The following is a 14,978-nucleotide window of genomic DNA, read 5'->3' as shown; positions in this document are numbered from 1 at the left end:
ACTTCAGCTGCTTGTCGTCTGATGTTCAAACCTGCTTTAGAAAGGTCATTGAAGTCTGTGAAGTTGCCTTCTGCTTCGTCGTGTAGGTGCCGTTTTCTCTGTCATGTTCTCAGGGTCTTTCAGCGAGTGCTGTCCATGTATAATTGATCATGACTTTAAAACTGTATGCGCAGACACTCATGAACAAGTTTGAGTCATGCCGGCCACAGCCACACACTTAGCCGTCATTCACCGACTGAAAAACATGAGTTTCTTAAAGGCACACATCTGACTTTTTCTACGCTTCTTCTTCACAGGGTTTTTTAAGTAAGCGACTGAAAGGATCCATCAAAAGGACGAAGAGTCAAACAAAGCTGGACCGCAACACAAGTTTTAGACTCCCGTCGCTACGACCAACAGAAAATGACAGGTACAACTTACGCTTGATTGTTTCTCATGAATGTAATCATTCATAAACTTTGAATGAACCTCACTGAATTTCCTTCAGTATTTTATTTCAAAAAAAAAAAAAAAAAAAGCCATTTTATTTCATTTTACACTGATTTAATAGATATGTTTGAATGGATCGTTTTCTCTGGACCTTTTATAGGTAAAATAATAGTTATATGTTTTTTCACTTTTCTTTAATTATAAGCAACTATTCACAAAAAGGGTTTGGGTGCTTATATAACAAGGCCAAAAATTCTGCTTAAATTCTTGCTTGTCTTCTAGAGAGCAGTTGGTTGTATAATATGCTGTGCTGTGACCTGGCATAACATGAGATCCATTTTAAAGAAATTTTAAACCTTTCAGGCAGTCTTACAGCTCTCTGGATGAACCATCCCTAATAAAGCTACAGCGTTAAAACTGCCCTTTAAACTGCACTTAAGCTACCAGTCAAACATTTGGATTTTACTGCCATCTAGTGGAATGCACTGGCTGTGTGACAAATGTTTTGGCTGCCTAGCAGAGGCCAGTTCACCCATTTAGAATTGAAAAATCCTTCTCCATTGACCGACATTAAGTTCCCATGTGTTCTAACCTAAAGAAGTCTTATTTTATTTTATTATTATTTTATTTTCTGAGCTGTTGTTGGACCGTTCCTGCGTGCCAATGAAAATCTTTCTACTTTAATTGCTATCAGAAAGTTCCATTGTTTTCTGATGAAATGGAATATATATTTTCGCAAACGGACTCCCCAAAAATTAATCTTTCTCCACTGATCATGTTTCGGTGAAATTCAATTATTTTGCTTTGCTTTGCCTTTCTTTAGTTTGTTTCCCCCCCAAAAATCATTGGTTCATTAATCACCAGTTAACAGTTCCTATTTGTCCTAAAAAAATAAAAGTATTTAATTTTATTTGATCTGCCTTTAAGATAAATGGCTTTCTTCAGGTGTTATTGACTGTCCACCCAGATGATGTTGTATCACATGGACAGTGGCTCTTTGTTTTCTGTCATTTGATTTTTCAGATTTGCTTGTGATTTACTTCTTCTCGGTGCTGCAGTTGGGTGTGTAAGGAGGATTAATGGATAAGCAGGGCTGTTAATAGTATTAGGGAAATTCACTTTTGCTTTATTATCACACAGAGAGTGTGGCACAGGCCCAAGGGCTGAATTAGGGCTGGTTACCTATGGTGACAAACCAGAAGTTGCTTTTCCACCCTTTTTGTTTGTGTTAGTTGGAACATGTTGGAGACTTTGGGCTCTGGCTGTGATGTTGCTGTTGGATCTGCTCTCTCTGTATACTCTAATGGCCACAGCTGCTGCGGTTAGACTACAGATGAGGAGGAGATGCGATTCTAATCACTCTGAGTTCTCATGCTGCTCCTTGTGGATTGAGTGCATCTGTTTTGAGGAGCTATTGCTCATAAAGTAATTCTGGGAAGGAGTGTGTGAGTGTTGTGGGGCATGTGGTTGTTTCAGTGTGGCCAAGACAGAGGAACTGCATGTGACCGTTTGATTGAGATGAATTACAGCTGAACTCTCGGCAGACATCTGTCACTACATTCACGCATGCGCTTACATGCACATGTTTGGGTGCATTTAAAGGGATAGTTGACCCGAAAATAAAAGTATTATTTATAATACCGTATTTTCCGGACTATAAGTCGCACTTTTTTTCATAGTTTGGCTGGTCCTGCGACTTATAGTCAGGTGCGACTTATTTATCAAAATTAAATTGACATGAACTGAGAGAAATGAACCAAGAGAAAACATTACCGTCTACAGCCGCGAGAGGGCGCTCTATGCTGCTCAGTGCTCCTGTAGTCTACACTAAAGACATAGAACACCCTCTCACGGCTGGAGACGGTAATGTTTTCTCTTGGTTCTTGGTACTAAATAAATGCGAGTTATAGTCCAGTGCGACTTATGTATGTTTTTCCCTCATCGTGACGTATTTTTGGACTGATGAGACTTATAGTCCGAAAAATACGGTATATAAATATAATGTATAATAAATGTATTTTAAAGAAAATAATAATCCTACTGATCCCATATTGGCATTATAAGCTATTCTGCTTGTGTATGTACCATAAAAATATCCTATAGAAATATTTTTTTATACTGCTGAAAATTCCAATTTGGTTTTAATGTCGGATCGGAGTTTTACATTTCTTTTACATTTTCATTTACATTTCACTCAAACTTCAAAACTCAATAGGTTCCCATTGTGATCATGCCAAGAGTTAGCTTAAGCTAACTAAACCCCTCTTCAGATAAGGCTAAAGTTTTCTGCTTTCTTTGCTTTGCTGAATAGCTGGCAATGGGAAAACATTTGAACTCTTAGCTGAAAAGAAAATCTAAATGGCACATTAGAGGCTTTGAAGTAATCGACCTTTGCCATAGCAGAATCACCTCTCACTATGTGGTCTGAATGAAAATACTAGTCCTGTATTCATAGTGGAGTTGGAAGCTTTGACTATAAAGAGCTTGAATGTGGCTCTGCAGTCCCAGCGGACTGATTAGATTTCTTGGATCAAGGAAGAGAGCTGTGTCCGGGTACGGGCTGACTGTGCACTGATCTGCTTAGCTGTCCGAGTCAGCGCAGGTGAAACATATCAAGAGCTGGAAGTGTGCCCTCCATCAGGAGTCACCCTGCTGTTTCTGCATCAGCTGTCCGATTCAGTGTACCATGCCTTTGTAAATGGAGCCGGAAAGAGATACCTTCAGGATGGAGGAGATGGATTGAAGTATCTTGAACTACACATTGTCATATGCAATTGCACTGGGTCTCACAAACCCCAGGCAAGATTCAGAAGGTTCAGTAAGTGAGTCAGTTCAGTAAATTTGCTGACAGATTTAGCGAGTTCATCTGGTGAAAGATCCATTAAACTGATTTGTGATTCGATAGCTTGTGAGTCTGACCAGTGTTATTAAAAGAGCTAACTCGCAGGATTTGTGTGTTCATGAATCGCGCTACATTGGGTGTGCTGTGTTTTTTCATACAACCAGAGAAGACATGTTGTCTTTTGTGTAACTGGATTATATTCAATTCTGACTGGAATATCACATCTCGGGGGAAAATATGGGGTAATGTGGACAGATAATGGATGTTTTGTGATAAATGATGGGTCCTGTGTTTGGGTTCTGTTGGGCTGTGAGCCAGATGAGTGGCCAGTCATTGTGGTTATCTGGTTTTTATCTAAGTCAGCAGGCATCACCACAATTTCTTATAATGAGAGTAACTGATGCCAGCATATTTTCTATTAGGCACTTATGCCAGGATAGTCCATGTTACGTGACCTACTCTCTGATCATATGTGCAATGTTATTGCGTTCGGCCTTATAGCAATTGGATCGCTGCATTTAATTTGAGAATGTACGTACAGAATGATGCATCTGATGTGCGATAGACGCAACAGTCACCAGCACATGCTTCACCAACAACAGCCTGCCCCAGGTAGTGCCAGTTCAATAAGGCAAATTTTTATTTATTTAGGGGGTGCTGTAGGCCTAATTGTAATAGAATGAAAAAAATATATACAAATCGCTTTAAGATACTTGTGATTCTGGATAAATAAAGCAGTAATTTTTGTCCAAATCATGAGTCTGTTTTGATTTTAAAAGTCAGAAGCTATAGCTTACATGAATAAAAAACACAAACATGACGTTTGTAAATTAAATAATTTAATATATACATATTTATTAATTAATATGTAAAAAAAATTTCAAATGCATTATAAAAACTTTAATACATGATTTTAAGAATTTTTGCAGCTCTTTTGCTTAAGACCATCTATTCATTTTAAATCCACAAAGAAAATGTTAAGGTTTCAACTCATTCGGTCTTAAAAACTAAAAAACTTTTGATTAGTTTTATTAGTTCTAACAAATATGTTTTTACTCAAAACTAACCAAATTTAAAATAATCTGAAAAAAAAACAGACTTTGTGTTGTTTCAAATCAAAAGGAAATTTATAACTGTTTAGCTAAAATGATTTGAAAAATATCGGCATATCGGATATCGGCAAAATCCACTATCGTGCATCCATAGTTTTTACAGTATTTTTGATCAAATAAATGCTTCTTTCAAAAATATGGTAGAACATATGTACTGTATGTAGCTGTGTGTGTGTGTGTGTGTGTGTGTGTGTGTGTGTGTGTGTGTGTGTGTGTGTGTGTGTGTGTGTGTGTGTGTGTGTGAGTGTTAAGACTGTTTATGTAGTCAACTCATCCCTTGCTCCTCAGCTCCTCATAGGGCGGTCCCCATGGTAACGTTCTCACGGGGACTTGGCATTGGACGGCCCTCTCTCTTGTTTGTCACATCAGCTTTCTGCATCCTTTTTAACTTCACCTGAGCTACAGTGAAGTACCTCTACACCTGCAACAAAAAAAGGAAGTGAAAACTATTGGATAGCAGTCTTCGTTTCATTACAGGAATGCGTTAATATCCTGATATGCTCTTGGGAGACTCCTTCAAGTGGATCATTAGTTGTTTTTCGTAGGTATAAACTCTCTTTCTGGAAGCAGTGAGATTGTGGAATTGGTTTCTTGTCAGATTTTATAATAAATATTGCTTTGTCTACGGCAAACAAGTAGAAATTGATTATTGGGTGCGTTTATATAAAATGAAATGATTGTTTTTGTCTGAAACACTCACTCTCTTACGTTTGACTGCCTCCCTGTGGCCGTACTAAAAGGTCCTCAAAGTTCATCTGAGATTATAATCAATCTCTCTGAGCCAAAATGATTTGTCACGGTTCTTATTTGCCTTTCAAATCTCCTGTGGCTGAGGACACAGTGTTCTGAAATCTAAGAATCGGATTCATTATTATTAAATGATCTGGCTGAATCTTGAGCGGTTGAGTAAAAGCTTCTGTTATTTCTGTGTGCTGTTGTAGGTCGCGAGGCCTTACCAAATTGAAGGAGTCCTGTTCCCATGAGTCTTTGCTGAGTCCAGGCAGTGCTGTTGAAGCTCTTGATCTGAGTATGGATGAGGACGTCTACATCAAACCTTTACACAGTAGTATTCTAGGACAAGACTTCTGCTTTGAGGTACAAAGCATTATTGCTCTTTTGTGAGCCACTTTGGCTAAAAGCATCTGATTAATGAATAAATGTAAATGCAATCAAACTGAACCATAGGATGAGAAGAGACCATCAGTAAACCACAGCACAAACACAGTATATTTTGGAAGGGTTATATTGAATACAGTTCACATTTTCATAACATATGGGTTAAATGAATGATTTCCTTCATGAATGAAGTCCCTCTCCTCATGTAGGTGGCATACTCGGGTGGAAGTAAGTGCTTCAGCTGCTCCTCTGCTGCTGAACGGGACAAATGGATGGAGAACCTCAAGAGAACTGTGCAGCCTAATAAGGTGACCACCAGATGCTGGTTTTTTGTTGTTTCTTTTAATCAATACAAAAGCATGCATGCTTGTTTTATACTTACTGTGGGTTCAAATCACCAGGACAACTGCCGACGGGTGGAAAACATCCTCCGTCTGTGGATCATTGAAGCCAAAGATCTGCCACCGAAAAAGAAGTATTTCTGTGAGCTGTGTCTGGATGACGTGCTGTATGCCCGCACCACCAGCAAAACCCGCTCTGACTGCCTTTTCTGGGGGGAGCACTTTGAGTTCGCCGGTGTGCCGGCCATTAAGAGCATCACTGTACACATCTACCGTGATGTTGACAAGAAAAAGAAGAAGGACAAAAACAACTATGTGGGCCTGGTGAACATACCAGTGCAAGGAGTGATGGGAAGACAGTTTGTGGAGAAATGGTATCCGGTCAGCACCCCCACCACCAGCAAATCCAAAGGTGGAGGCCCCTCCATCCGCATTAAATCTCGCTTCCAGACCGTCTCCATCCTGCCCATGGAACAGTACAAGGAGTTTGCGGAATTTGTGACCAATAACTATACCATGCTGTGCTCTGTGTTGGAGCCTGTCATCAGCGTGAAGAACAAGGAAGAGATGGCCAGCGCGCTTGTGCACATACTGCAGAGCACGGGACGAGCGAAGGTACGATGCCAGTTAACTTCTCATTTACTTAAATGCACCATAAATCACTTGTTTATGACTGAAACCTGCCTTTATTAGGACTTCCTAACAGATCTGGTGATGTCTGAGGTGGATCGCTGCGCTGACCATGACGTGCTGATCTTTAGGGAGAACACGTTAGCCACCAAAGCTATTGAAGAATACCTCAAATTGGTGGGACAGAAGTACCTACATGATGCACTAGGTAAATTAGGAAAAAAGTTTGCTCATCATTGCTTTTGTAACAAGAAGACCCTTTAATATATGTTTGTACTTGCTTTGCAGGAGAGTTTATTAAAGCCCTTTATGAGTCAGATGAAAATTGTGAAGTAGATCCATCGAAGTGCTCCAGCACTGAGCTTCCAGAGCATCAAAGTAACCTAAAAATGTGCTGTGAGCTGGCCCTCTGCAAGATCATCAACTCTTACTGGTAACTTTTTCAATTCCTAAAACTTGACATCATTTATGTAAAGCGTAAACTTTAAAAGTAGCTAAGAAGAAACTTGAATAACAAAAAAAAAAACAAAGAAAAGAATCTATGTAGGGTTCACAGTAATTAAAATAGTGGTTTTCTTGTGAGGTGATCTCCATAAAATGTTTTAAAGAATTCTTCTTCAGAAATTCTGAACAATTGGAAAAGTCTTAAATTGGTTTTCCAGACTTTATATATTCAGATTTTACACTGTCGTTCAAAAGCTTATGGTCAGTAAGATTTTTTTTTTAAAGAAATTACTTTTATACAATGAGGATGTGCGTAAATTGATCAAAAGCGATCATTAAAATGTAAACAGTTATAACATGATGTACAAAATTTCTATTTCAATAAAATTCTTATGAGTTCTTATGAATTTTCTATTTTCAAAGAATCCTGACAAGAATGTATTATGGTTTTCAACATTGATAATAATACGTTTTCAACACTGATAATAATAAGAAATACTGATTTCTAAAGGATCACATGAAACTGTAATGGCTGCTGAAATATTAGCTTTGCCATCGCAGAAATAAAATACATTTTAAAATGTAAAAAAGATCATTTACGGTAAATTGTAGTAACTTTTACAGACTCTGTGAGCATAAGAAATGTCTTTCAAAACATGATGAATAATTGCCGACCCAACAGCAGTATATGTTTATGGAGTTCACCGTTTTTCTACTGGTAACTACAAACACAACTACATTGCTCTTCTTTGTAGTTTTTTCATATGCTCATGTTTGCAATAGCATTAGTTCCATCCTAACCTGCTGCTGTGCTCTTGTCAGTGTGTTTCCACGTGAACTGAAGGACGTGTTTGCATCCTGGAAGCAGCAGTGTCATGCCCGAGGGAAGCAAGACATCAGTCAGCGTCTGATTAGCGCATCGCTCTTCCTGCGTTTTTTGTGCCCTGCCATCATGTCCCCTTCGCTCTTCAATCTCATGCAGGAATACCCTGACGACCGTACTTCTCGAACACTCACCCTCATTGCCAAAGTCATCCAGAATCTCGCTAACTTTGCCAAGTATGTCAGGAACACTCTTCATACAGTTCACAATGTTTACTTCATAAAATTCTAATTATTAATTCAATAGTTTCAGGATTTTGAATGTGAAAATGGGAAATTGAGTCAAAATTATGGAATCCAGGTTAACGGTTTACATGTCACTAACATAATTCTCATTTAATGTTATGTATTAATATTATAATATTCTTGTGTGTGTAAATGCGGTCATTGTGAAACGCTTTCAGTACTTTTGAATATTTTGTTCTTTGTTACATCAGATTCGGAAACAAAGAGGAGTACATGGCCTTCATGAATGACTTCCTGGAGCACGAGTGGGCTGGTATGACTCGATTTTTGCTTGAGATCTCGAATCTTGAGACTATCTCCAACACCCCGGGCTTTGAGGGCTACATCGACTTGGGCCGTGAGCTGTCGGTGTTACACTCGCTACTGTGGGAGGTGGTGTCTCAGCTGGACAAGGTACTGAAATCCCTCCAAACCATTAAACTGCAACAATACCTCTTACAATGAAATCTGCAATAGGCTAAAGTCTGGTTTTACAGAGATTTAGAACAGCTGAGCATCAATTTGTTCAAGAGGCGTGACAGTGGTGGGGTAAAAACACACCTGCCTACCAGAGAGTAAACCTCTTTTTTTCACCAAAAAGTTTTAGACATAGAAATAAATAGGACTTACACAACATAATCAAATGCAACATGAATGGTACTCACCAAAAAATTGCAAAGTGCACATTTAATTTATTAATTAAGAGAGCCCACATCTCAAAATCATGAAGCACGTTTCATACCTCAGAGGTATTGCTGCAAATGTTATGTTGAGCTGTGTGCTTCATGTCAGTAATGCTTTATCCCCACTAAACGTTGTAAGGATTTAGCTGATTTTAAATGTTATCACAAACCTGGTATTGCAGTACATTGAATGGCTACGTACGTATGACCAAAAAAAAAGCTTTGCACTTGTTTGCAGTGTTAATGTCATAACTCATTGTCTAGGTTAAGTTAGCCTCAAGGATAATGCCCCTGTTTAAACTGGAACAGTCTGTTTAATGACATTGGACACAGTGCATTCACGCATCCCCACGCGTCCTTCCCCTTACTCTCGCTGACCTGTTGCGTCTGGAGCATGGTTTTGTTTTGACTGCAGTTAAAACCTCCCTGCACAATATTTTTGTTTCTTGCCATGAGTTAATTCATCGCAACCTTTATTTTATCTTATCTCAGACATAACCTTCTGTTGTTGTGTGATGCATGGCCTGCATTTGACCATTTTTACCCCTTTTGTTTCTGTCTGTTGTTTTTGAAATTGCTTTTGTCATTTTTGTAGAAGCATGCGTTTGTTTTTTCTTTAATTTATACCTAATTTGACTTTTTTTCTTTTGTTTTGTCCTCTGTTTACCCATGACACTATCCATTCCACCCTTTCCTGTCCAACACACTGTCTCCATGGTTATGCTGTTCTATCACCAATGCATTATGGTGCCTACTATCTCGACCAACCAAAAAAACCTCCTGCCAACCCACCAATCTGCCATCTGCACCCTCATACTCTGGGGCTCCATGTGGTTGCCCTCTGTGGTCCTCAATGTGGTTACCATGGTAACACACCAACCCAGGGTGACAATTCCTTCCTGCAGGCGACGGTGGCCAAACTGGGGCCCCTGCCACGTATTCTTGGCGATATCACCCGCTCTCTGTCCAGCCCCACCCCCATCCAGCAGCAGCTCAGGCGCTTCCAGGACCATAGCTCCGCTCATGACATCAGTGGAAGCGTGTCCTCAGGACTGCAGAGAATATTCGAAGACCCAGCAGACAGGTAGGACATTGTTGGATTTCATAAATTTCGCTATCTATGAATCTTGTGCTATATTCTATTATATTCATCTAAAGCCATAATTAGGCTTTGTGTGAGGAATAGACTGAAATTATTTGGTTGCTATTCCAAAATTATAGTAGTTTCTCACTCATCCACTGGTTCAAACTTGGTGTGTTCCTGAAAGGAGAAGAACATCATTGGTTCTCACATGTACTGAGAAAGTTCATGGTTTGAATTTGTGGAAACATGAACATTATAAAGGGCTATTTTGGTTAAAGACGCAATGTAATGAAAGTAGTGACATATATTTTCTTCTGTATTGTGACATACAACAGATTTCATGCCAACTTTATATGTCAAAAACATAGCCTTTGCGTGGTGACCTGTGGTGATTTGCATTTATAGCTATATATAGGTACATTATCTTTGTTCTCGTACACAGCCAAAACACAAATCACTTTTTTTTTTCTCCAAAGATCACATTTAGAACGGGTTTAACTGGTTAATAATGGATAAATTGTCCCTGTCCTACATTTTTTTTGGGATAATTCATTTCACTCAAATGTACATCACAATTCAGAAGAAAAGATCTGTACTAACTTCCATTTCATCGCAAATTTTAAAAGGCTTTAGAACAGATGGCAGGCAAGCCTACTTATATTTCTCTGAGAAGGCCCATTTGTATCGGACAAGGAAAGACCACAATACATTGTAAAACCAAAGTATGAATGAACATTACATTAGCACAAGTAACTTTCCAAAACCTCTGAGACTTGGACCATTGAATTGGACCATTTAAATAAAATGCGCAATATTATGAATGCATGATTCTCATATATTCATTCTTGTGTATTTTGTTCTTCAGTGAAATGAGGAGCATCAAATCTCCTCTCCAGGAGCACATGGAGGCCTTAGTCCGAGGGAAGCATCCTTTATTGGGTCAGCAGTCCTCCACTCACAGCATGAGCTTCTCTGACAAAGAGCGAGACAGTCCGCTCCCGAATGGACGCAGTATATCTCTAATGGACCTCCAGGACTCTTACTTGGCAAAGGGGCATCCGGGTCCTAACTCTCTCAATGAAGCCCAACCTAGATTAGGCCGAGTGGGCTCTCAGGCCTCCATCGGCCCTGTCCCACCTCCACACCTCCACCAGCCCCCGGTCCATCCGAAAGTTCCCCAGCTAAGAGACAATTTGTCCCAGAGTGCCCCGCAAGTGCGGCGCCCTATGCACCCCTCCCTCAGCCAGCAGCGCAGCCTGCAACCGCTGTCTTTCCAAAATCCTGTTTACCACCTCAGTAACCTGCACGCACAATCCACACACTCAACCCAATCCATGCACTCTGTCCAGTCCCAGCAGCCAGACTCCAGCTCAGAGAACCTGAGCACTGGCAGCTCTCGGAGCGCCAGTCCAAGTGCGTCAGTTGGCCGGGGAGCTACACCCAGAGCACGGATGCCCTCCACCAGCAGCATGGAGGAAGAACTCACTCGCAAAAGCATCCAGGGCCAGGAGACGCCTCCTCCCTCGGCACGCTGGCACCCTCCCCTTGCAGACCAGCACTCGGGAGCCCAGGTTGTGGCAGTACCGAAGCAGAGCAGCGCAGGTACGGCGCATATCGTGAAGGTGGAGCAACAGTGTCGAGGAGTGGGGGTGGCAGCAGGAAACGCAGGGTCGCGAACCCCAAGGTCACTTCCTCACAGCACTTCTCTGCGTAGCAGCAGCAGCGTCAACACTGAACCCATGCAGCAGAGCGGCGAGAGATCCAGACAGCAGTCCATGTGTTCCAGAGACAGTTCGGTTCCAGGAGGACGAGGCACCAAACAGGTAAAGACTGAGATGAGGAAAGAGAGTTTGCTTTATCCAGACACATTTGAACCCAAATAATGCTTTCTTTGCATGTGTCCATAAGGTACAGTCCCCTGTAGAGTCAGTCACCATGTCCCCAGTGGAGCGGACGGCAGCATGGGTCCTGAATAATGGCCAGTATGAAGATGGGGAAGAGGACGGACTGAGCAAAGATGATGCCAAACATGTAGAGAAGGTACAACAAGCGATAAGAAGAAATTGCTGCAAATATGCATTAGAGTTGGGTTTTAAGAGACTCTGCTCTTCTTCTCTGAAGTACGAACAGGAAATCTCAAAGCTGAAGGAGCGTCTGCGGGCGTCTAGTCGGCGACTGGAGGAATATGAGAAGCGGCTGCTGGCACAGGAACAGCAGATGCAGAAACTGCTCTTGGAATACAAGACTCGATTGGAGGACAGCGAAGACCGTCTGCGCAGACAACAGGAGGAGAAAGACAGCCAGATGAAGAGTATTATCTGCAGGTGAGTGCATGAACCGGCAGAGTATGACCAAATTTACAGTATATACTGTATTGAGGAGTGAGAATCTTACACTTTTTGGTGTCTAAACATTTAGTAAACATGAAGTCAAATCTTTGTATATGTGTACATTTGATGTTTAACAGTTTAGAGGTCAGTACAATATGAAAGCTCTTTTGCATTTATTATTAATTTCTTAAGGTTCTGATGTGTTTACATTTTTACTTTTTAATTTGTCTGGTTCTTGTATACAACATATAAACAAAATTATCCAACTTAAAAACCTGCAATGTCAAAATGTAAGTGTAAAAATAAGGTTTTATGTCATTTGTGGCTCATAGGCTGATGGCCGTGGAGGAAGAGCTAAAGAGAGACCATGCAGAGATGCAGGCGGTCATAGACGCCAAACAGAAGATAATCGACGCACAGGTACTGCAGATTGCCATATTAATCCGCATGATAAATGCAAGAGAACTTTAGTGAGAGTTTGGAGATTATCTTAGTCTACTGTCTGTTTGTGAGGTGCTGGCCTGTGTGTGCTGCACAGTCAGTGGTATGCTTTGAACTCCCTCCTAAACCTCAGATGGTATTAAAACAAACAGGCTGCTGACTGGCTCATTGTCACTGTGTCCTACTGAATTCCAGGTTGCTAATGGAACTGAGGTAATACCAGCAGGCAAGTACAAGCAGAGCAGCTAGGCTTATGTAAGCGCTCCCCGATCCAACACCCATGCCTGGCCTGAACCTTTGCAACACTCAGTCCTCTAAGCCATTTTGTTTCTCTCCACTTCAGACAATATAATAAAACAAGGGTTAAAGGTGAAGTGTTTAATTTGTCAATGTTAAAAGATGCTCTGTCCAAATTTAATACGCAGAGACGACGATAACAAAAATGTATCATAAAGGAAAATGTGTAATAAGTACAGAAAACAAATGGAAGCAAAATGTAAGCTAACCACACAAAGTATAGCTTTGTTAATAATATTGTCACATATAATGATATTCTGTATTATATGTAACAATTTGTATTCAATTTGAATGTCATTTATGTAATTCATGTTTAATTTGATTATTAGATATTTAAAAGGACTGTCCACCCAAAAATGAAAACTGTCATAATTATTCACTCTCATGTTGTTGCAGACCTTTTATGCATTTTTTTTTTCTGAGGAAAACAAAATAAGATATTTTGAAAAATGTTGTTAACCAAACGTTTCAATTCCATTGACTTGACCCATTGTTTTTGTCCTGTGTGGTTACCAGCATTCTTCAAAATACCTTTTTTTTTTTACATTCCACAGAATTAGAAACTCATACAATTTTGAAACGACAGGAGGGTGAGTAAATGATGACAGAATTTTCATTTTGGGGTAGTCTTTCCCTTTAATTTATAATGTTTTAAATCATATTACATTGAATTAAATGTTCCTAATTAGGAACTGAAAAGTACTTGAAACTCTTCATGACACCATTAGTGATGTAGAAATTGCACACTTTACCTTTAAACTAGATATTTGAATATGGTTGCATACTGAAACTTTTCAGTCGTGGCCTGTTTTTTCATTTCCCTCTTTTTTTCTTTTCTTTTTTATTCTCCTCCGGGTTGTTGAACGCTCATGCTTTTTCCCACATGTCAAAGCTGTCAGAGCATCTTCCTGATGTTAGTATGATGCTATTGAGGAATGTGTGTTAATAGGGATCTCTCGTAGCAGATTTAGTACCTGCTATCTGTGAGCTCTAGCTTTGGCTGCAATTTTGTTTTTGTTTTTCCCTCCTTATTTTTGCCTAGTCACTTCTTGATTGCCCATGCTGCCACACTCCCAGCACTGTAGACGTTGTGTGTGCACTCCTCAAATTACTACTGACTATATATGTGTATACTGTATACTGACTATATACTACTGATGGTGTATCGTTTATTTGTGGTTTTTGTTTGCGTATGTTGCTTATACAGGATTTGAGTTGTGCTAATTTTTTTTTTTTTTTGCTGTCCTTACAAACTTGCTCTTTTGCTTGTGTATGCTTTTGAAGACCGATTCTTTTAGCACATGTGATTGTTCACTTGACCGACCTCTGTCAGACTGGCACAAATTATTAATAGGCCCTATTCACATTAATTATTATTTGTCTTTAAAATTATCCTAATTTTGTAGTTAATTTGGTTATACTTCGTTGAAAAATATACATGATAAAAAAATTACTCATTATAATTATTGAATTTATTATTTATTTTCTTTTTACTTTTTCCTTTCTTTTTTTGAACTTTTTTTTTTTTTTTTTTTGGCTAACATTCAGTTTCACCATCTATGTCCCCCATTTTTCCTTTTGGGCAATATTATTTGTTTACTTTATATATATAGCTTTGTTTGTATTTGTTTGTATTTTTGTTTGTATATATATATATATATATATAATTTTTATTTTTTTTTATGAATCTTTTTGAAGGAATATCCATGGTTTAATGTAATTTCAAGTGATTTATATATAGAATATATACTAGAAATACTTAAAATAGAATATAAAAGGTTGGTAGAATATAATGCAAAATTAAAATTCATTAACCTGAAAAAGCAAACCTACCTTTAATAATAAAACAACTAATAATAGAAGAAATGATACTAATATGTATACAATTTAATAATAATAAATTAACATTTATATGTATGTATTATAATACAAAATATTTTTGTAAACAGACGTTTTGTATATACACATGCATTACACACAGAATGTCTGTATTATATGATATTTGTGTGTATTTTTGTGTATATACACTCAAATATCATGTAATACACACACACATATGTTCTGTTTCTGCTGCTAAATCAATAAGAGCAGTAATATTATATGTAATATTTAACATTGAATA

The 14,978-nt window shown here is 39.0% G+C and overlaps 1 protein-coding gene across 7 annotated transcripts in view; it reads left to right on the top strand.

The window, feature by feature from the left end:
- rasal2 (RAS protein activator like 2) overlaps nucleotides 1-14,978 on the top strand; it is a 78,377-nt gene that overhangs the window by 62,064 nt on the left and 1,335 nt on the right. For 5 of the 7 annotated variants that reach the window (XM_059563459.1, XM_059563460.1, XM_059563456.1 and 2 more), the window contains 13 exons: nucleotides 297-409; nucleotides 5,325-5,478; nucleotides 5,709-5,807; nucleotides 5,901-6,455; nucleotides 6,534-6,678; nucleotides 6,759-6,903; nucleotides 7,737-7,973; nucleotides 8,234-8,435; nucleotides 9,589-9,788; nucleotides 10,654-11,611; nucleotides 11,697-11,828; nucleotides 11,910-12,112; nucleotides 12,451-12,538. In XM_059563459.1, coding sequence (XP_059419442.1) covers nucleotides 297-409; nucleotides 5,325-5,478; nucleotides 5,709-5,807; nucleotides 5,901-6,455; nucleotides 6,534-6,678; nucleotides 6,759-6,903; nucleotides 7,737-7,973; nucleotides 8,234-8,435; nucleotides 9,589-9,788; nucleotides 10,654-11,611; nucleotides 11,697-11,828; nucleotides 11,910-12,112; nucleotides 12,451-12,538 — 3,231 coding nt within the window. Of the gene's footprint in view, nucleotides 1-296; nucleotides 410-5,324; nucleotides 5,479-5,708; nucleotides 5,808-5,900; nucleotides 6,456-6,533; nucleotides 6,679-6,758; nucleotides 6,904-7,736; nucleotides 7,974-8,233; nucleotides 8,436-9,588; nucleotides 9,789-10,653; nucleotides 11,612-11,696; nucleotides 11,829-11,909; nucleotides 12,113-12,450; nucleotides 12,539-12,754; nucleotides 12,786-14,978 lie in introns of all 7 variants that reach the window. The other 2 variants (XM_059563458.1, XM_059563457.1) reach the window with 2 other exon arrangements.

The sequence above is a fragment of the Carassius carassius genome, chromosome 12 (assembly GCF_963082965.1).
Source record: "Carassius carassius chromosome 12, fCarCar2.1, whole genome shotgun sequence".
In the NCBI taxonomy this organism is placed as follows: domain Eukaryota; kingdom Metazoa; phylum Chordata; class Actinopteri; order Cypriniformes; family Cyprinidae; genus Carassius; species Carassius carassius.
The sequence above is the reverse complement of the archived record's forward strand: the minus strand, read 5'-3'. Positions and strand labels throughout refer to the sequence as shown.